This window comes from Mirounga leonina, unplaced genomic scaffold (genome assembly GCF_011800145.1).
Source record: "Mirounga leonina isolate KUSES-001 unplaced genomic scaffold, KU_Mleo_1.0 Mir_91, whole genome shotgun sequence".
Classification (NCBI taxonomy): Eukaryota; Metazoa; Chordata; class Mammalia; order Carnivora; family Phocidae; genus Mirounga; species Mirounga leonina.
In genome coordinates, this window is record NW_023270839.1 from 30,824,395 (window position 1) to 30,847,868 (window position 23,474).

At 35.9% G+C, this 23,474-nt stretch overlaps 2 protein-coding genes across 2 annotated transcripts in view; one reads left to right on the forward strand and one right to left on the reverse strand.

The window, feature by feature from the left end:
• Positions 1 to 66: 66 nt before the first annotated feature.
• CUNH15orf65 (chromosome unknown C15orf65 homolog) lies at positions 67 to 9,812 on the forward strand. The gene is made up of 2 exons (XM_034993863.1): positions 67 to 325; positions 8,747 to 9,812. Exons 1-2 carry the CDS (start codon positions 308 to 310, stop codon positions 9,092 to 9,094), a joined length of 366 nt encoding a protein of 121 aa, XP_034849754.1. The 5' UTR covers positions 67 to 307; the 3' UTR covers positions 9,095 to 9,812.
• Positions 9,813 to 19,530: 9,718 nt separating this feature from the next.
• Positions 19,531 to 23,474, reverse strand: part of DNAAF4 (dynein axonemal assembly factor 4) — a 65,400-nt gene continuing 61,456 nt past the window's right edge. Inside the window, exon 10 of the mRNA XM_034994763.1 lies at positions 19,531 to 21,904. Coding sequence (XP_034850654.1) covers positions 21,795 to 21,904 — 110 coding nt within the window. The 3' untranslated portion in view covers positions 19,531 to 21,794. The remainder of the gene's footprint in view (positions 21,905 to 23,474) is intronic.

Sequence of the window (23,474 nt, forward strand, 5' to 3'; positions counted from 1 at the left end):
AAGCTAGGCGGGGCGGCAGCGATCCCCACAACATCCGGGCCCCGGCGGAGAGAGGCTCCGCGGTCAGTTGCCATGGAGACGGGCTTCTACAACCACTCTAAAGGATTCGCGGTTTCACCCCGAGGGCGGCTCCCTGGATTAGGCGGATTAGTTGATACCTATTGATCTAGCGGACCGTTCACGATTTCTTTGCGGCTTTAATTGGATCTAGTAAAAAGGCTTCTCCCCAGCGCTCACTGGTCTTCTTGCCATCCGCTGCCGGGAAAGACTGCGTTTGCCGAAAAAATATATAAAGAAGATACCGAGAATGACCGAGTACGACTGGGTGGGTGTGGGCAGAGGGCTGAATGTTTTTGACAGTGGTATTCCTTGCTATAAATTTGGGGCACTCCGCACCGCCACTCGCCCCACCCCCAAGAAACACCTTTCTAGGCAACCACTGGGCTACACGGATGTAAATGTGCATCGCGTTGAGCCAGAATTGCCTCTGGAAGTATAAAATGATTGGGGATGTTGTGCAACTGCGGTGATGGCTTTAAATGAGAAAAACGTACCTTGTTAATTTTTTTTTTTTAAGATTTTATTTATTTATGTGACAGAGAGAGAGGAACACAAGCGGGGGCAGTGGGAGAGGGAGAAGCAGGCTCCCCGCGGAGCAGGGAGCCCGATGCGGGGCTCGATCCCAGGACCCTGGGATCATAACCTGAGCCGAAGGCAGATGCTTAACGACTAAGCCACCCAGTCGCCCCCCTTGTTAATTTTACATTTTTTTACACTGTGCCTTGTTCAAAAGGATAGGAGCAAAAAAAAGAAGAAAAAGAAAAAAGAATATGGTACACTTGTATTCACTTTTGGTGGAAACGTAGAAAGTTAAGGTTTAAGGTTAAACTTAAGGTCTGTCCCCCAATTGTGGCAAAAAAAAAAAAAAAAGAAGAAGAAAAGCAATAACAAGGAGAATGATGGGACTGAGCAGAAACAAAAAGGTGCCTCAAAATTAGACTTTTGGAGGGTTTTTTGTTTGCTTTTGGTGTTGCTATAGTTAACATCACCTGTGACTACAACATCAAAAAAAAAACGATTTTTTAATCTTAAAATTAGAGCTCCCATAAAGAACATTTTTATTATCTCAATGACTTGTTCTTATTTATCTTTTTAAAAATGTGTATGTGTTTATAAGGATGAAGTTTGAAAAGTCACAGTGGCTTGGCTTTCTCTAATTCCAGGGGAGTCTGAAAATTACATTAGTGAGAAAGCTAATACCATCTCTTTGTAGATTTTTATTCTTTTCAAGGCACTTTCACAGTCTAATTTTTTAAGACCGTCAATTTTAGAAGAATCCTTTACAATTTTAATTAACTTTTTTATCCTTAAGTAAATAATATTTGCTGATCCTATGTGTAACCTGGCAGAGCATTTAAAATAATCCTTTTATTATTCTTTGTATAAGGCTGTTTGTTTTTAATTGTATCAATTGGAATTCCACATTTGAAGAATATCAGATTTGAAGAGGGTGAAACCCAAATAAGAAAACTGCAGTGACCTATGACAAAAAGTAAAAGCAATGAGTATTTTGTTTCTAAGTCTGTGAACATTTGTGAATTATCCTGGAAGTCAAAAAGATTCAGGTAGACCCTAACATTTCCTGATTATATGGTACAAATTATGCCAACAAAGTTTATCAGCTAATTTGTCTTCTGTTTTGACTAGATTTGGTTTACTGTATTACATTTTGGGCCAAAGATGACCAGAAGGTAGTAGAAGGTGATTTGATGAGAGTCAGTCCTCTGTGACTGAGGTTGCCCTGGGCAACTTGACTGAGTATCCATAAAGTAAGTTAGGGTTGGTACTTTTTCCTACAAATCACAGGGGAGCCACCTTCCACCTATGAAGCTTTCCCTGTACTCCAGAAACCTAGACATTTTGAGAAAACCTGACTTGTTGAGATACCATAGGGTTCTGGTGACTTGCTATTATCCAGTGTCTGTGCTCTTGATATTTAAAACAAATTAATTGGCAGTGTCACAAAGAAGTAGCAAGATCTGATGAGTTCTACTTCCAGCTTTGCCAGCTTCCTGCAAGAATATGAATATGAAGTATTAGTCAACTGTACTATACTAATGTAAAGTTATTAACCTGTAAACTTCAGAACGGAATCTGGAACATCATCCATATGCATTGAGATAAACCTGAAAGAAAATGGTAAAAACTAATTCCATGTATATAACAATTTATCACTTACATCCAGTTTTCTTTCATTTTATCTCCAAAACCACAAGAATTATGACAGGTTTTTTGTTTGTCTTGCTTTGTTTTTACCAATTTACAGATGATACACAGAAGTGAAATCCTGGTAAGGGATTGGAACCTAAGTCACAGTTCCTGCCTGGTGCTACTCCAACAACACTCTATTGATACTCATTCAAATCTGAACAAAGGAAAAGAAAGTGGATTAACTCCTTCATATTTCCAGAATTGGGCTCAGCTTTCAAAACAAATTAGGTTCCTGACCTTGAGAAACTTAACTTGGCAAGATATTTAGTAGAATAAACCAGGAATTTAGGACAAGCTCAGTTATGCTAAAGAGGAACCTAACTAATCTGACCCAAATTTGAAACTCAAAAAGGTTTTATCCTCACTTAAGTCTGACACAACAGCACTGTAAACATTCTTATCTTCATTCCAGAGGAAGAAATTGAGATTATGTTACTAGTATTAAAGATTTAGAATTCATAAAGGGTCTCAGCTTCATGAATCACAAGAATCTACTCTAGAATCTTCAAAGAAAAGGCACTTTAATGCATGTAAACAATCTTCTACTTAATACAACCTTAAAAGATCAGTTACTATACACTGCCAACTACCATGAAGTTATTTAGATACAATAATGTAACTTCTAATCTGGAAGGATTTAAATCTTAAGTATTACCAATATTTTTAAGTACTGCCACATTTTTTTGTTGTATTTTTAACTACCAAATTTTTTTGCCTAATTGGACACCACAGAACACACTTATTAAGAGCTTCTTATCACAAATGAGGGGCCGTATCATGAGTAAATCTACACATCCCTTTATACTTTTTGAATAACAAAATCAGTTCTGTTAAAAAGAAAAACAGGGGCCAAGGTGGAGTCACTTGTCCCCAGGACAGCAAAGGAAGATTTAATTGCACTTTCAACCTCTCCAGGAGAGGAATTTTAAGCCAATCAATCTGGAATTTTCTTGTCAACACCAATGAGGTGATCTGTTACCTGGGCCCGCCCTCTCCCTCCCCCAAAGGAAAACCAGGGGATCTGCTTGATAAGAACCTCTGTCCTTGGGGCACCTGGGTGGATCAGTCCCTTAAGCCTCTGCCTTTGGCTCAGGTCATGGTCCGAGGGTCGTGGAATCGAGCCCCACCTCAGGCTCATTGTTCAGTGGAGAGCCTGCTTCTCCCTCTCCCTCTTCTGCTCCCTCTGCTTATGCTGCTTTCTCTCTGTCAATAAATAAAATAAATAAAATTAAAAAAAAAAAAAAGAACCTCTGTCCTACCCCCTAAGGGGAAATTCTACTGGATATTCTTTCCTGCTTTGTCAAAGATTAGTTGACCATAGAGTTGAGGGTCCATTTCTGGGTTCTCTATTCTGTTCCATTGATCTATGTGTCTCTTTTTGTTTTTTAATATTTTTTAAATTTAAATTCAATTAAATAACATATAATGCCTCAGAGGTAGAGTTCAGTGATTCATCAGTCTTCTGTAATACCCAGTATCCTTATATCACATGCTCTCCTTAATGTCCATCAACCAGTTACCCTGGCCCCCAGGTTACCCTCCACTCCAGCAAACCTCAGTTTGTTTCCTATGATTAAGAGTCTCTTATGGTTTGTCTCCCTCTCTGATTTCATCTTGTTTTATATTTCCCTCCCTTCCCCTATGATCCTCTGTTTTGTTTCTTAAATTCCACATATGAATGAGATCATGATAATTGTCTTTCTCTGATTGGCTTATTTCACTTAACTTAATACCCTCTAGTTCCAACCATGTCATCACAAATGGCAAAATTTCATTTTTTTGATGGCTGAGTACTATTCTATACACACACACACACACACACGCATCTTCTTTATCCATAGTTTGGCTATGGGGACATTGCTGCCATAAACATCGGGGTGCATGTGCCCCTTCAGATCACTACATTTGTATCTTTGGGGTAAATACCCCTTAGTGCAATTGCTGGGTCATAGGGTAGCTCTATTTTCAACTTTTTGAGGAACCTCCTTACTGTTTTCCAGAGTGGCTGCACCAGCTTGCATTCCCACCAACAGTGTAGGAGGGTTCCCCTTTCTCTGCATCCTCACCAACATCTGTCACTTCGTGACTTGTTAATTTTAGCCATTCTGACTGGTGTGAGGTGGTACCTCATTGTGGTTTTGATTTGTATTTCTGCCTCATTTATCCTAGCAGGTAGAGCCTCCATTTTTTAATTGCATCTCATTAATAGTCTTTTTTTATTTCAACTTGATTAGATTTTTCTTTTATTTCTCCAGAAAGGGATTCTCTGGTGTCTTCTATGCTTTTTTCAAGCCTAACTAGTATCTTTATAATCGTTATTCTGAACTCTAGTTCCAACATCTTACTTATGTCCATACTGATTAGGTCCCTGGCAGAAGTACTGCCTCTTGTTCCTTTTTTTGAGATGAGTTTTTCTGTCTTGTCATTCTGTCCAGAGAAGAATGGATGAACAAGAGAACAAAATACTAAGATGTCAAAAATGACCCCAGAGAAATATACGCTAAACAAATCAGAAGAGACCCGAAACCAAAAATAAATAAATTAATTAAAATAAAATAAATAAATAGGAGAGAATAAAATCAGGTAGGTGAGTAGAATAGAGAAATACACTGGATCCTGTGTGTATTTTGGTCTCTGTTAGAAAACTAGATCCCAAAATTGTAAAGAAAGAAAAACATATGTGTACACAAATAAAATTAAATATAGAGAAAGGATAGAATGTAAGGGTAAAAATGAAAATTAAAAGACAAAAACAACAACAGAAAAAAGGAATATAAACAGCAGGTGAACAGAACAGAGTATCCTAGGTACATTTTGGTCTGTTTGTTAGAAGAAACAATTTTCAAGTACTTAATTTGTATATTTGGCATAAACAATATCAAAATTATCATCCATTTAACCAGTACATGTTTCAGTTCTTTTATAAGTAATGTTGTGGACTGAATTTTTACTACAGTTAAGTTTCTTAGGATAGACTTAAAAACTAAAATTTCAGGATTCAAAGTCATTAACAGTTTTTAGTTCTTCATACATTTCATTAATTTTTTAAAATGGGGTTACATTAATTTACCTGACAATCATCAATACAAAGTGCTCTTTCACTGCCAAATTGGGTATGGGTTTTCATTTACATTTTTTAAAATACAGTTATGTTTCCTACCAAGATACAGTTTATCTTTTAGAATAGTTATCTTTGCTTCATCAGAGTTGCAATATTTTGCCTATCATTTTTTACATAGGAATAAAAATGTTTATGAGTTAAATACATTAATCCTTTGTCATTCTTTCTAGGTAATGTTCCCAGTCTGTGGTTTACCTTTTAATTTTGGTTAACTGTATCTTCAGGTATAAATAGGACAATTAAATACCTCAATCCCTTCCTTTATAATTTCTTTTGTCACTTTTAAATTTATAATGTCCTCCTTTCTCAGAGGGTTAAAAATACCTTTCTCCAGGCGCCTGGGTGGCTCAGTCGTTAAGTGTCTGCCTTCGGCTCACGTCATGATCCCAGGGCCCTGGGATCGAGTCCCACATCGGGCTCCCTGCTCGGCAGGAGGCCTGCTTCTCCCTCTCCCACTCCCCCTGCTTGTGTTCCTGCTCTATCTCTCTCTCTGTCAAATAAATAAATAAAATCTTTAAAAAAAAATACCTTTCTCCTAGTTTCTGGTTTTTCTATAATGTGATTTTTAGTCAGTGGGTATTTAATTCATCTGAAGTTTATTTTGATAATATTTGAAGGCGAAGATATATATTTTTGAAAATAGCTATCTAGTTTCCCAACATCATTTACTGAGTTGGTTTCCTATATGTTTGTCTTCGATATAATAAATTGTAAGCCTTAGGAATTTTGTATTATTCATCACTGCATTTCCAACATCTAACAATGTGTGGCACACAGTAGGCACTCAATAAGTATTTGCTGAATCAGTGAATGAATGATAGTCTATATAGTCTGTTCCATTTGAATTCTCTCATCTTCATTAATGAAGCTTGATGTTTTTAATAGACTTGACTTTACTAAGGATAAAGCATGTTATATGCATGTGCTAGAAAGCTATGTGCACTTTTGCATCCATTCTTTTGAATATCTTGCTCCCTTGCATCCCCAAATAGCTAAATTACTTGTATTTTAAGTATCTATTAAATTATATGTATATATACACATATTTAATTTATATATTAAAAAGTGTAGTAAGTTGCACCACCAGCTACCCAATGTTTGTCCAGAACCCTAGTAGTCATCCTTGATCTGTCCCTCATCACCTGCCCACATTCAATTAATCACCAGACCCTGTGAATTCTTCCAAAATATATTTCAAATTTGTTTACTTATCTCCCTCTCTATACCACCACCCTACTATAGATCATTGTCATCAGTCACTTGGACTGCTGTAGCTCCTTTCTACATCCATTCAAGCCTCTGACAGCAGCCAAATTAATTATACTAAAACTCATTACTTAATGACATGCATCTCCTTAGTACCCTTCAATAGCTTTCCATTGCTTTTACCATAAAGATCCATATTTTTAAGAGAGTCAACAAGACCCTTCAGGATCTGGCCTCTGTCCCTTTATTCTCATCTCAGTCATATTCACCCTAACTTACTTGACTTTGGCCATGCTGAGTTTATCTTTGTTCCCACTTCTATCTTCTCCTGGCCTTCCAGTCTTAGATTCAATGATACTTCACTAAATTGGCCTTTCTTAGCCTCCATACTAGGTTAGAACCCTCTATAAATTTTCATAAATATCTTGTATTTTTTTTTCTCCACAGGACTTACTACAATTTTAATGATTAGTTGTGTAATTATTTGCTTAATGGTTATGCTGACAAGGCTAAAATCCCTAAATGTTTATCTTTTCTTTTCATTCTAGAATTCAGCAGTATGTCCTCTTCTAGCTATGACTTCTTGCAGATTTTCTCCATGATTTACAAATGTTTTTATAAATTCTCATGATTCCAGTACAGGATTTTTAAAAGCTATCTTATACATACTTTTGATAAGTTTATTTTCTACAGATATTATGTCATTTAATGAGGATTAGCCACTGCCCTCAAGAGAACAGAATTCCTGAAAAAGTGAAGTGGACGTGCTTTTTTGTTTTGTTGTTTTCCAGGTTTATTGAGAAAAAATTGACATATAACAGTGTGTAAGTTTAGGGTGTATTACACGATTTCTTGTATGTATGTACTATGAAATGATTACCACAATAAGGTTAACACATTCATCACCTCACATAATTAAAATTATTTTTGTGCTGAGAACATTTAAAATCTACTCTCTTAGCAACTTTCAAATATATAATAAAGTATTGGTAACTATACTCATCATGCTGTACCTTAGATCCCTTGAACTTATTCTTCTTATAACTGGAAGTTTGTACTCATTGACCAACACCTCTCCATTTCCCCCACCCCCTGAAAACCATCATTCTTCTGTTTCAATGAGTTTGACTTTTTAAAAATTTTAGATTCATATATATGTGAGATTCTAGTATTCTTTGTCTGACTTAGTTCACTTAGCATAATGCCCTCCATGTTTGAAATAGCAGGATTTCCTTCTTTTTATGGATTATTAATATTCATGTGTGTATGTATACATGAGAATATAGTATGCTACATCTTTATCCATTCATCCATTAATGGACATATCTTGGCTATTATTGTGAATAGTACTGCAACGAACATGGGGGTGCAGATATCCCTTTGAGATAGTGATTTCACTTCCCAGAACTGGGATTGCTGGATCATATGGTAATACTAATTTTAATTTTTAATGTTTTGAGGAATCTCCATACTGTTTTCTATAGTTGCTGCATCAGTTTGCATTCCCACCAACAGTGCACAAGTGTTGCCTTTTCTTCACATCCTCACCAACACTTGTTATTTGACACTAGCCATTCTAACAGGCATGAGATGATATCTCATTTTGGTTTTAATTTGCATTTCTCTCTGATCATTAATGATGTTGAACACCTTCTCACGTTCCTGGTGACCATCTGTCAGTCTGATCTGGAAAAATGTCTATTCAGGTCCTCTGCTCGTTTTTAATCAGATTATGTTTTGCTATTGTTTGTATGAGCTCCTTGCATATTTTGGATACTAACCCTTTATCAATATGGTTTGCAAATATTTTCTCCCATTCTGTAGGTTGTCTCTTCATTCTGTTGATTACTTCTTTTGCTGTGCAGAAGCTTTTCAGTTTGATGCAGTTTCGTTTATTATTTTTGCTTTTGTTGCTTACACTTTGGGTGTCATATCCAAAAAATCTATGTCAAGAACGACATCACAGAGCTTTCCCCTGTGTTCTTTTCTTGGAGCTTTGTGCTTTCAGGTCTTACATTTAAGTCTTTAATTCATTTTGAGTTGATTTTTGTGAATGATATGTATAAGATAGGGTTGATGCTAACTTTAGTTTTGTTTTGTTTTCCAAAATTTTATAATTGAGAATAATTTGATGTGTTTATATTTTAGGACAAGAAATGTGCTTCAGCTTCAAATTCAGGCACAGAAGTGAAACCTGAACAAGTTCCTCCTTGTGTGAACCCTGGCAATCCTGTGTTTTCATGTATGTTGGACCCAAAGACACTCCTTACAGCCACCTCACTATCAAAACCTAAGATGATTATGTATAAAACCAGTTCATGTAATTATGGTGAATTTTTACCTATGCCACAGTTTTTTCCCTGCAGTTATACTCCAAGGGAGCAAGTATTTTCAAGCCATATTAGAGCTACTGGATTCTATCAAAATAACTCTCTAAACACTACACCTGATAGAACCAGAACGCTTGATTTTCCTAATTTTCAACATACTCTATGAAAATATATTCCTTTGTATATTTAAGAGAAAATATACTCAGGAAAAATGAGTTTTAAATCTAAGGCTAGAATACCTAATGTGGAACATAGAAGTATTTGAATTAGTTAAAGAATACCTTTAAGAAATAAAGCATTTGAACTGATAACTGAAAATAAAAATGTGTTCAAAATAGAATAAAAAGTAGACATCTTTTAGTACATCTTGGCTTTATTTAGTACATGTTCTCCAAAAGTTTCAAAAGGCTTTAGGATCTCAGTTGTCCACTGAGTATATTTATCAAGACAAAGAAACACAGGAGCGCTAAGAAAAAAATTGAATTAAGGAAGACTGACCAGTAATTTCCCAGTTTTCTGTTATTTCAACTAAGGGCTTAGAACCTAGGAGAACGTTAGTTTCCATGCTAGGCTAGTAGAAGAAAAGACCTGTTATTCATTCATTCATTTGGCAAATATTTATAGAACGCCTACTTATGACAGGCACCATACAATGCAAATGAAACACTGGAATAAAAGACAGTGTCTTTTATTGTTTAAATGAATAATATTTTAGGGGACTGAGATTAGCAAATTAATAAATTGTGATAATTTCTGTAAAGTATGCAAAAGGTCTTTCAGACACAAAGACAGATTGCTCAAATTTAGAGCAAGGACATCCGGAGAAGCATCCTGGAGAAGGTAAAATCAAATCAAAGGAAAGGTCATCCAGGAAGAAGAAGCAATACATTTAAGAGTACAAAGATGCAAGAGATGTGGTACTTTTTTTATAAACGCAAATAATATGATATATCCTTAACACAGTGTGAGCAGTGGTAGATGATGGACTATACTATTCTTCAAACTCTGTAATTCCACTGTATACAAAGACTTATTTATTTATTTCAGCTGCCATCTGTTGTAACCACACTTGAGTCTGAGTACATGTATGGAAAAAAATCACTGTTAGTTTCAGGCTCAGATTCTAACATCAATTAGAAAAATAATCTTGTGAGTTCCTAAGGCATCAGAAAAATTGGATCTTCTGTTTACAAAAAATGGTTTGATGTGAGGAAATAGCTCAAACTCTGCCTCATGAGGTTTTTCCAAATACCTCAAAATTTGAGATTTGTTAATGACAGAAGCAAGAAAAATTAGTTTTGTTCACATCCTTTAAAACATCAAAAATCCAGGAATTGCACAAGATATCTAGGTGAATAAAGCAAATTTAAAAATTTGAGTTTAGTAGCCTTTTCTCCGCAAAATCTATATAACCTGTTTTTCCCCTTCACTGCAGGTACTCGATCTTTGGCAAGGGAAGTCAACTTTCTAATATTCAGAATCTAGATATTAACCTAAAATTTCTTACAATGGCAGGTGGCTAGGTCCTTTTTGTTTTGTTGTTGCTAAAATTCTCACATAGGCTATATCTCAGAATTAAGCACATTGTCTGGAATGCCATTATGTAGTCATTCAGTGCCTGTTGTTGAAGTCCAGGGACTCCTGTAGGCACTAAGAGCCTACCCTCATGGAGCTTAGATTCTAGTAAGTTCTAGGAGGAAAAAAAAAAACCAAAAAACATATGTATAGATATGTAAGTGTGTAAGTATATATACATATTATGTACTGTAAATATTTATGTTTACATATGTTACACATACATGTATTATGTTTTATATACATATAGGCATATATTTACATTTATATACATGTATAGATGTGCATATGTAAATTATGTATACATATTTACATGTAAATATTTATGTATGCCTATATATACATATAAAACATGCCAAGTGATAAATGTTATGGGGAAAATGGAATAGGGTTGGGGGAAAAGGAGTGCTTGGGCAAAGAGTTATATTTGGTAGATTGGTCAGGGAAGGTCTCTGATAAGTTGATGTTTGACCACACCCATGAAGGAAATGAAGGGAGTATCTGGGGAAAGTAGAGCTGTTGTGAGACAATTGAATATGTAGTCTGGAGTTCAAGGGAGAAGTCCAAGTTGAATACAATCAATTGAACAATATCCACACAAAGAAATTATCTGAAATCATGACACTCGAGACTGAGACTCGGTAAGACTATAAAGTATTCATAGAAAAGAGACCTAAGGACTAAGCTCTAGGGAACTCCAACATTTAGAAGTCGGAGGAATGCATCTGAATTGGCAAAGAAGAAGTGAAATTCTCACTCTGCACAGATGACATGATACTCTATGTGGAAAACCCAAAAGACTCCACCCCAAAATTGCTAGAACTCATACAGGAATTCAGTAATGTGACAGGATATAAAATCAATGCACAGAAATCAGTTGCATTTCCATACACTAACAATGAGACAGAAGAAAGAAATTAAGGAATCAATCCCATTTACAATTGCACCAAAACCCATAAGATACTAGGAATAAACCTAACCAAAGAGGCAAAGGATCTGTACTCAGAAAACTATAGAACACTCATGAAGGAAATTGAGGAAGACACAAAGAAATGGAAAAACGCTCCATACTCATGGGAGGAACAAATATTGTGAAAATGTCTATGCTACCTAGAGCAATCTACACATTCAAAGCAATCCCTACCAAAATACCATCAACTTGTTTCACAGAGCTGGAACAAATAATCCTAAAATTTGTATGGAACCAGAAAAGACCCCAGATAGCCAGAGGAATGTTGAAAAGGAAAACCAAAGTTGGTGACATCACAGTTCCAGGCTTCAAGCTCTATTACAAAGTTGTAATCATCAAGACAGCATGGTACTGGCACAAAAACAGACACAGAGATCAATGGAACAGAATAGAGAACCCAGAAATGGATCCTCAACTCTATGGTCAACTAAGCACAACTAAGCACAACTTTCAACAAAGCAGGAAAGAATATCCAATGGCAAAAAGACAGTCTCTTCAACAAATGGTGTTGGGAAAATTGGACAGCCACATGCAGAAGAATGAAACTGGACCATTTCCTTACACCACACACAAAAATAGACTCAAAATGGATGAAAGACCTCAATGTGAGACAGGAATCCATCAAAATCCTTGAGAAGAACACAGGCAGCAACCTCTGTGACCTCAGCCACAGCTGCTACTTGCTAGACATGTCTCCAAAGGCAAAGGAAACAAAGGCAAAAATGAACTATTGGGACTTCATCAAGATAAAAAGCTTTTGCACAGCAAAAGAAACGGTCAACAAAACTAAAAGACAACCAGTAGAATGGGAGAAGTTATTTGCAAATGTCTTACCAGATAAAGGGCTAGTACCCAAAATCTATTAAAAAAAGACAAAAACTTATCAAACTCAACACCCAAAGAACAAATAATCCAATGAAGAAATGGGCAGAAGACATGAACAGACATTCTCCAAAGAAGACATCCAAATGGCCAACACACACATGAAAAAATGCCACATCACTCGGCATCAGGGAAATACAAATCAAAACCACAATGAGGTACAACCTCACACCAGTCAGAATCGCTAAAATTAACAAGTCACGAAGTGACAGATGTTGATGAGGATGCAGAGAAAGGGGAACCCTCCTACACTGTTGGTGGGAATGCAAGCTGGTGCAGCCACTCTGGAAAACAGTAAGGAGGTTCCTCAAAAAGTTGAAAATAGAGCTACCCTACGACCCAGCAATTGCACTAGTGGGTATTTACCCCAAAGATACAAATGTAGTGATCTGAAGGGGCACCGCACCCCAATGTTTATAGCAGCAATGTCCCCATAGCCAAACTATGGAAAGAGCCTAGATGTCCATTGACAGATGAATGGATAAAGAAGATGTGGTATATATATATACACAATAGAATACTACTCAGCCATAAAAAAAAAAAAAATGAAATCTTGCCATTTGTGATGACATGGATGGAACTAGAGGGTATTATGTCAAGTGAAATAAGCCAATCAGAGAAAGAAAATTATCATATGATCTCACTCATATGTGGAATTTAAGAAACAAAACAGGACCATAGGGGAAGGGAGGGAAATATAAAACAAGATAAAATCAGAGAGAGAGACAAACCATAAGAGACTCTTAATTATACGAAACAAAGTGAGGGTTGCTGGAGGGGAGGGGGTGGGGGAATGGGGTAACTAGGTGATGGACATTAAAGAAGGCATGTGATGTAATGGGCAGTTCCCCTGAAATAATTTTTATGTTCTTGTGAGGGAAAAAAAGTAAAACCTATTTAATCTTAAAAAAAAGAAGAAGTCAGGGGAATGAATATGAATAAAAAAATGAGACCAAGGAGAAGTGATTAGTTAAGGAGGAAGAAATTAGCAAACTAATGCCCAAAAGCCAAGTAAAGAACTTGTTTCAAGAAGAGGGAATGAGCCAGCTGTGTGAAATTATCTTGGCAGATAACACATGAATTGAGTCCTGCAGATGTGATTAGGCAATGTGGAGAACATTGGTCACCTCAACAAGAAGTGTTTTGGTGAGGTCACAGAACGGAAAACTTTAATGGAATAGGTTTAATTTTTTTAAAAGATTTTATTTTTTTATTATTTTAGAGAGGGAAAAAGAGAAAGCAGGGGAAGGAGCAGAGGGAGAGAGACAAGCAGACTGCGCTGAACACAGAGCTGGACACAGGGCTCCATTCCACGACCCTGAGATCTTGACCTGAGCCAAAATCAAGAGTCAGATGCTTAACCTACTGAGCCACTCAGACACCCCTGGAATAGGTTTAAGAAAGAATGGAAGTAGTACTCTTTAGTAGTTTTGCTGTATACTGAACAGAGAAATAGAGTGAAAGCTGGAAGTAGACATATGGAGCCAAAGGTTATTTTTTTAAAGACAGGGATAATGTAGCCTATTTGTATTCTGATGGGATCACATTTTGAGAACTACTGATCTGTACTAATCAGTTCTAAAGATAAAGGTAGCTGAAGACAACTACAGAGTAATGTTTCTTTAATATGGACTAAAAAACTAATGAAGGATAGTCGGAAGAAAGGCAGGCAGGGACAAGGGGCCCTGTCCTAGGAGGAAAACTACCCTTAAAAGGAGAAAGACCCCATCCTGTTATTCTAGGCTTTATTCCATGCCCCAGCCTTGAGTCTTCCTACTGGGAGGACTTATAACTTGTATGTGACAGAAAGGAAGGGAATGGCCTTGGGCGTCCTAACCCAGGCCCAGGGGACCAGCTCAGCGGCCAGTGGTACATTTAAACAAAGAGCTTGATCTGGTGGTCATGTGGCTGCATGCCTTAGGACAGTGAGAACTGCAACCCTCTTGATCTGAAACACCACCCTGGAAGGGGCCCTCCACCCTTTCCCACATGAACAATTACCTGATAGGTAGATGAGCACGTGGACAAAAACCTGATTGGGTGACAGACACATGGAGGGTTAATCATTAAAACAGCCCATATGAAAGAGCCCATAAAAACCCCTAGATTTAACTGCCAAGTCAGCAATCCTCTTGGGTCCCTTCCCTCTTCAGGAGCTTTGTACTATTGCTCAATAAACTTTGCTTCGATGCCCACCACTCTTCGTCTGGTCTACCTCTTCATTCTTTGAAGCAGCATGACCAAGAACCACGAGCACTAAAGGAAAAGAAATCTTGCAACAAAACTAAACCGCATAAAATAGAAGCATGGATAGACCATATACAGAATTATTCACCAGCTTATAGTATTCTTAGAACCAGGATACATAAGAACAACCTAAAAGAAGCATTAGAATTTGTACTGCAAAATATTATATTCACCACTTTGTGAGATAAACTATGTAAAGCAGTACATTTTTGGAATATGCTAAAGCACACAAATAAATGAGTTTGTAATTTTTCCAAAAAGAAAGATGTCATTTCAGGTAAGTTTGAACAACCAATTCTTGTAGAAAATATCTAAAGCACATTAGGTAAAACACATATACTTTAGGCAAACCTTCCTACCTCTACACGATTATCAGAATATTTGACATTTCACTTCCATTTTTTGACTCATCATTACTGGAAATACAGCATGAGCTCTCAGCTTCAAATAAAATGAAGTTTATCTTCCCAAAGGAATATTTTACCAGTTTTTTTATATCTTTTTTCTTTCTTTTAGCTATAAGCTAAATATAGTTTACCGAAATATAGTTTACCCCATCAAAAATCTAATTAATATATCTGACCAAATAAGTTGATTGGTTTTTACTATCTATAATAGCTCAAAATTGTTGTGAATTTACTATTTCTATTACTATACTGTTTGTCTTGTTTACTAAACAAAAAATATTTTATTTAGGTCACAAAAAGGCTAAAATGAAGTATAAATACTGTCAAAAGTAGTTCCTTGCAGAGACTATCTTCAGATGGTCATAGAGTCATATGCCTTTAAACATTTTAGAAAGGGGAATTACATTTCAAAAACTGTGGACAATGGCAAAGAGAAGATGCTGGTAATCTGGTCATGATTTGAAGCTTAAACTTGGTTTTACTGATGGTACATGAGAGTTAGTTCCAGTGAGGTATGTCTTAAAGGTTTATAAATAGAGGTAATTATCCTAAACATTATAGGAAAGAGGAAGCCTGTTGTGTAGAATTGGATGCATGATGCCATGAAACATTCCACTCAAACTAATTCTCCTTGTTCTGATTCTGTGTGTTAAAAAATGGAATTCAACTGAGTAAATTTGAAAAATTTAATTGGTTTTATTCAACAATTCATAAATCAGGCAGCATCCCATCTAGCAAGTAGAAAAGCTCTGAGAAGCTCTACAAAATGGAAGACTTTTAAAGGCAGAAACAGAGCAGGACAAAGAAGCTCCTAAGAAAATTTTAAAAAAGGATCTTTTCAGGCAAGGTCACCTTCCTCTGGGGAAAGGCTGGTGGTCTATTAAGCAATTTACCTCAGTAGTGCTGATCAGGAAATTCCAGATTGACTGGTTAGAGGTCAAATTCCGGCAATTATATCTTGGTTTACTGTCAGTGGGGGCAAGCGACTCCATTTTTTTTAACTTTTTTCATCATTTTTTAAATTTTATTTTTTATTACTTCTTAAAATTCCTGTATAATTAACATAAAGTGTTATTATTAGTTTCAGGGGTACAATATAGTGATTCAACAGTTCTACACATTACTCAGTGCTCATCATGATAAGGGTACTCTTTAATTCCTTTCACCTATTTTAACCATCCCCCCATCCACCTCCCCTCTGTCAACCACCAGTTTGTTCTCTACACTTGTGTCTTTTTTTTTTGTCTTTTTTTTTCTTTGTTCATTTGTTTTGTTTCTTAAATTCTACATATGAGTGAAATCACACAGTATTTGTCTTTCTATTTCACTTAGCATTATAACCATTAGATCCATCCATGTTGTTGCAAATGGCAAAATGTCATTCTCTATATGGCTGAGTAATATTCTATTGTAGATACATACCATATCTTTTTTATCCATTCCTCTAGCAATGGATACTTGTGTCGTATCCACATTCTGGCTAATGTAAATAATGCTGCAATAAACATAGGGGTGTATATTATCTTTTCAAATTAGTGTTTTCATTTTCTTTGGGTAAATACTCAGTAGTGGAATTATTGGGTCATATGGTAATTCTATTTTTAATTTTTTGAGAAACCTCCACAGTTTTCCACAGTGGCTGTACCAGTTTGAATTCCCACCAACAGTACCTGAGGGTTCCTTTTTATCCACATCCTTGCCAATAGTTGTTATTTCTTGTCTCTTTGATACCAGCCATTCTGACAAGTATAAGGTGATATTTCATTGTAGTTTTGATTTGCACTTCCCGGACGATGAGTGATGTTGAGCATCTTTTCGTGTGTCTGTTGGCCATTTGTATGTCTTCTTTGGAGTTATGTCTGTTCATGTCTTCTGTCTATTTTTAATCTTGAAATCTGGGATTGTGATACTTTGTTTTGTTCTTCTTCAAGAATGGTTTGGCTATTTTGAGGGGTCTTTTGTGGTTCCATACAAATTTTAGGATTGTTTGTTCTAGTTCTGTGAAAAATGCTGTTCGTATTTTTATAGGGATTGCATTAAATCTATAGATTGCTTTGGGTAGTATGGACATTTTTTTTTTTTTAAGATTTTATTTATTTATTTGAGAGAGAGAGAGAGCACATGAGAGTGGGGAGGGTCAGAGGGAGAAGCAGACTCCCTGCTGAGCAGGGAGCCTGATGTGGGACTCGATCCCGGGACTCGAGGATCATGACCTGAGCCAAAGGCAGTCGCTTAACCAACTGAGCCACCCAGGCGCCCAGTATTGACATTTTAACACTATTTGTTCTTTCTATCTTTGAGCATGGGATAGCTTCCCATTTGTTTGTGTTATCTTTGATTTCTTTCATCAATATTTTATAGTTTTCAGAATACAGGTCTTTCCCCTCTTTGGTTAGGTTTATTCCTAGGTATTTTAGTATTTTTGGTGCAATTGTAAATGGGATTGTTTTCTTAATTTCTCTTTCTGCTACTTCATTATTAGTGTATAGAAATGCAACAGATTTCTGTACGCTGATTTTACATACTGTAACTCTCCTGATTCATTTATCAGTTCTAGTTTTTTTGGTGAGTCTTTAGGGTTTTTAATATATAGTATCATGTCATCTGTGTATAGTGAAAATTTTACCTCTTCCTTACCAATTTGGATGCCTTTCGTTTCTTTTTCTTGTCTAATCACTGTGGCTAAAACATCCAGTACTATGTTGAATGAAAATGGTGAGTAGACATCCTGTCTTGTTCCTGACCTTAGGGGAATAGCTCTCAGTTTTTCTTCATTGAGGATGATGTTAGCTCTGAGTTTTTTATAGATAGCCTTTATTATATTGATGTCTCTTCCCTCTAAGCCTATTTTCGAGGATTTTTATCATGAATGGATATTGTACCTTGTCAAATGTTTTTTCTGCAACTATTGAAATGATCACATTGTTTTTATCCTTTCTTGTATTGATGTAATGTGTCACATTGATTGATTTGTGAATATTGAACCACCCTTACATCCCAGGAATAAATTCCACTTGATCAGGGAGAATGATTTTTTTTTTAATGTATTGTTGGATTTGGTTTACTAATATTTTGTTGAGGATTGCTGCTTTTATGTTCATTAGAGATCTCTCTCTCTCTTTTGTGTAGTGACTTTATCTGGTTTGGGTATCAGGGTAATGCTGGCCCCATAGAATGAATTTGGAAGCTTTCCTTCTCCTTCTATTTTCTGGAATAGTTTGAGAAGAATAGTATTAATTCTTCTTTAAATGTTTGGTAGAATTCAGCTGTGAAGCCACAAGTGACTCTATTTTGCACTTGTTTCTTTTTTTAACATGTTTGCTAAGCAACTTTATGATATGACTTATCATATATATCTGCTTGTAAGGAGACATGAATTGTCATATAACCTATCAACCCCATGGACATGCTCACGCAATTTCTACTTATGAATTAATAGTGAGTAGGCAGTCTGTTTTGTTCAGTCTCCTGAGCGTAGTTAATGTGAATCTGATACTCAGAGATGAGTCAGCTCTTGATAGGTCTTTGTCTGAGAGCGAGACTGAGCCAGATCAGTTCAATAAGATAATGAAATACATTCCTATTGTCAGTCCTTTTGAGAGATCACCTACTAATCTTTTTCTGAGATGGTATGTGAAAAAATCCTTTGCCCATGGGGGTGCCTGGGTGGCTCAGTCAGTTAAGTATCCAACTCTTGGTTTCAGCTCAGGGTCATGAGATAGAGCCGCGTGTCAGGCTCAGCACTCAGTGCTTATCCCTCCCCCTCTGCTCCTCCCCTCACTCACTCACTCTCTCTCTCTTAAATAAATAAATAAATAAATCTTAAAAAAATCTTTTGCCCTTTTTTGCCACATGGATGAGGCTCACTGGAAAGTACTTGGCTTGTCAGTGACCAGTGGTCTCTCCTTCAACAAACCCTAAACAGGTTCCTCTAAGCCACTTTGTCAACTGGGCCTGATCCTTGGGCCTTGCCCTTAAGAGCTCAGTTGTTAGCAAGAATACTGCTAAGTTGGTTTAGCCAGAATCCCCAACATCAGTTATGATCACTCTCAATATCGGACCAAATTCCTCATGCCCCACAATCTCCCAGATGATACCCAGTCAACTTGGCCTGCTTTCAGCAAGAATCCTGTTAGGTCAGTTTAGCCAGAATCTCTCTACCACTGATGTTTCCTCTTAATAATTTTCCATCCACTGACAACCCCAATCCCCACCCCCAACTTGCTCCTTACCTATAAATAACCACTTGTTCATTGTCCATGCTATATTAGGAACTGACCCCAGTTCTATACAGGGGTCTCTTTTCCTATACTGCAATAGTTCCCAAGTGAAATCTGTTTTTACTACTCTAACTACTGTCTAGCTCTAGTTTTCCTTTACTCTAGGAAACCAGGACAGGATATGTTTAAATAAACATATGTGTTTACTTTCCATTTAGCTCTTAGATAGCACTTATCTACTAGGAGTAATATTTTTACTTCTGTCAGTAAAGAGCTAAAATGTATAAAAGAAAAATTATACCAAACCTGGTCTGGGACAAACCATTTTTGCTTGATGTAACACACAAACCTCTTTCTGGGAGGAAAGAAATGAGCATTCCTCATAAAATGCTTAAGCACTTTAATGAGCTAAAGACAGGTTCTGTGAAACTAGTTACCCATCTACTCTAGCTGACTCTCAAGTGACTATCAGTCAAAGGGCAAGTGGAATATTAGAAAATATTCTTTTTTTAAATTAAGTCTAACAATAATTATTCCTATAAAGCATCCACTACAAAAATGGGCTAGTCATGATCTTTCCTTGGTAATCAATATTTTGATATAGTTTGATATTTATTCATAGCCAAATTTGTCAAAAAGTTGTCTTTATTAATAAATAGGTATACTGTGTATTTATGTATGGTAATCACACAGTAGTGGGAGATTAAAGATCCGATCAGTTTATTTCTGTAACAGCTACACTTAGCTTATTATCCACTTGGTATCTTGAAATTAATTTCAATCAAATAATTGACACTGTAAAAAAAACTAAGGGACTACCATAAGAATTGTTTTCTTATCTTTTATTCATGGGCCTTAATAATAATTAGCACTATTATTTGGGAGGTGTGTTTTCATCATAAAGGAGATGGGAGTGTTGTATCAATATTTCAACTCTATCACTACTTCAATTTAAGACAAAAAGTCCCTTGCAAACAATAGGAGATTGCTCAAAAGAGGTCAAGTATTTCATGAATACAAATTTGTCATATTAATAAATAACTAGTTAAGACTATCCCTTCTTTCCTCTAAGGATAGATCTTTCGCCCTTAGGGCAGCTATTGGGCCCAGTCTTTTGGGGAGGTGGTAAGTGGAGGATGGTAATAGGAAGAACCTGAAGAAGCACTAGGTTGGTTAACATATTTTGAATATCAAACTGGTATTTGACATACAATGAGACCCATCTTTATTTTGGTAACATTTATTTTTTAAAAAATAAAAACAAACAAACCATAAGAAAAAGCAATCCTGCCTTATTAGAAAGTCTAATAACTGGACAAAGCTGCTATGTAAGTTATCTAAGGTTGCTTTATAAAAGTAAGTCTCAAGATTGCTGAACGAGGATACCCTTACACATTCAAAAAAAGTATTGTGCTAAAAAAAAGAAGAGGAATGAAGCTGTTTTATGGTCCATTTGAATGACATCAGATGACCAAATACTGTAAAAACTTATTCCTAAAAATTGTGTTTTGTTTTTCTAAAAATCCTCTAAATATAATGAGACAATTGTGATAACTACTACATACAAAAGGGAAGCTGTACTGTTTTTGTTTAATGCTCGCATCATCACTGTGGTACAACACAAACGGTGTACAATCCAATGCCAGTATCATAATATTCTGTGTTGACGTTTCACCCTGTGCTGTCTTTTTCCTGTTATACTTGAAGGTACTAGAAAACTTACCTTCACCAGATAGTATGAAATATGATCATGCTTTGGGGAACACTACATATAGTTAAAGTCAAAAATAAGGTTTCCTAAACAGGGTGCCTGGGTGGCTCAGTTGGTTGAGTGTCTGCCTTCCGTTCAGGTCATGATCCTAGGGTTCTAGGATCAAGTCCTGAGTTGGGCCCCCTGCTCAGCAGGGAGTCTGTTTATCCCTCTCCCTTTGCCCTTCCTCCCTGCTGCTCGTGCTCTCTCTCTCACTCTCTCAAATAAATGAATAAGATCTTTTTTTTTTTTAAGGGGTTTTCCAAACAGTTGTTTTGCTAGGTTGAACTGGTCTACCCTCCCACAACAGGATGGAGAAGTAAAGGTTTTGTGCACTGAATACTAAGTGAACATCAGTACTGGTTATACTAAGGTCAACCATTCAATTAAGCAGTACATTTAATTTTAAAAATTATAAACATGGTCTTTTATTTTCAAATTTTACCTTGTCAGAAATGAATTAGTAATGTCCTAGTACTCATCACACCAAGAAATATTTTGTTGGTTTTAAGGGCAAGCTGAATTCAGTAACAGCAACAACAACAACAAAATATATATGTAATTAATCCATGTATTGAAGAAGCTAAGAATTAAATAATTCTTAATTTGATTTACTTATTCAGAAACCATTCAAATCAAACATTTCATTTTTCTATAGATTTATAATGTTTTGCCCTCTACAAAACTAAAGAACGAAAAAGAAAGTGATTCTGCACAATCAGCCATAATATTTACCAAGATTCCTAATGCCTCCGGTTATTTTTTGAAAAACTTAAAACAATACCTAGTACAATACCTAGTTGCTTCAGCAGTCATTAAGATTTTAGTTCTGTTCCTTGAATTATCTTCCGAATCTTCTCAGCATCATTTTGTACGATTTTATTGGATGGATCAATCTTAAGCGCAGCTTCATAATCCTGTAGGCCTGTATTTACATAGCAATGATGGTCGATAAAATTAATATTTTATAAATACTTGTGTTATCTAGATGATTTTTTTAAATAAAAATAACCACTAAGAATGTGGTTCAGGACAAGCATCAGGTTTTAAATCAGATTCTCATTTTCACACACGTATCTCTATGTAGTATTTCTAAAAGACTGCAGAAAATTTTCAGTGATTTCAGGAATAATTATACTCATTACATTCAGGATTCAGTAAGAAGCAGTTTTGGGGTTTGTTTGTTTTTTAAAGATTTTAAATGTATTTAATCTCTACACCCAATGTGGGTCTCCAACTCATGATCCCAAGAGTTGAGCCGCCATCCAAGCACTCCAGAAGCAGTTATTTTAAATTCAATATACAGCTTAAACTCATTAAAGCATGAACAGACTCAATAAAACACATAGAAAAAGGACATTTTTATTACCTCAATGAGAAAGTAATAAATGGAATCTTATTTAGAAACTCTAGATTTAAAAAAAGAATTTTGGTAGATTCAATCCATTAGTGGTTTTTTCTATGGTTGTCATATCTACAGAATTCCTTTGAGGAAAATTGGTTTAAAAGGAAAGCATTGTGGACTGTTTGTTAAGTACACATAAATGAGTCTAAGTTTTCACCAAAATAAGTAATGGGAAAATTTCTTTGAGAGTAAGGAAACTTGACTTCTAAGTGCTACTGATTTGCCATGCCACTTGAGGTAAATCACTTAACTTCTCCAAACCTCCATTTTCTCATCTTTAAAATGAAGAGTACTTTTAGCTCAAAAAGTCTATGATGCTACAATTTCTAAGGAATGCTTTAAAATGTTTCATTCCTGTCTTGATAACTTTTGTCATCATGAAGCTGGATAAGAGACTAAAAATAAAGGGTGGGGCCATAAATCTAATTTGGATGCTTTGGTTAGAAAAATCTCCTAAAAAATGTCAGAAACAATTTTAAAAATGAAGTCAGAAATAATAAAACCTTATAGACAAGCCCATTCCCTGGTAAGGCATCATCAAGGAGTATGCCTCTAGGCCTTGAATAAAGGAAAGTTGGTCCTCTGGGTAAGGAGGTGTGGGAAGGTGTGGGAAGAAGAGCATTAAAGATAAAATACTACTACAAAAATTTTGCCTTTTGGAGCAACATGAGTAACTGCAAAAAGTCCCTAAATACGTTAAAAATGAAAAGCAATAAAAAATAAATGTGTGGCTTCTATACACATGAAGCTGAAACAAAACTTAGTACAGTCTCTCAAACATAAGCAATGATCATACACTGTGGTAGATCACTTGTTTCTGAGCTTGTGTGTGTGTCTGTCTGTATGACCAAAGCAGTTCATTTTAAATTTCCATCATATCTTAAGTGACTCATTTATATCCTTGATCACACATCTTTCCATAGAAAAGTTGTCTGGATACTACAGCATTTTCCTACACCTAAATGTGTTGTTCACATCTTGTCTTAACTGCCTTCCACAACAATAAATTTTTTAAATACTTCAAAATCATTTTTTGTCAGATAAATTACAAAGAATATATTAAATGCTAAAAATATAAAACAGTGGAGTC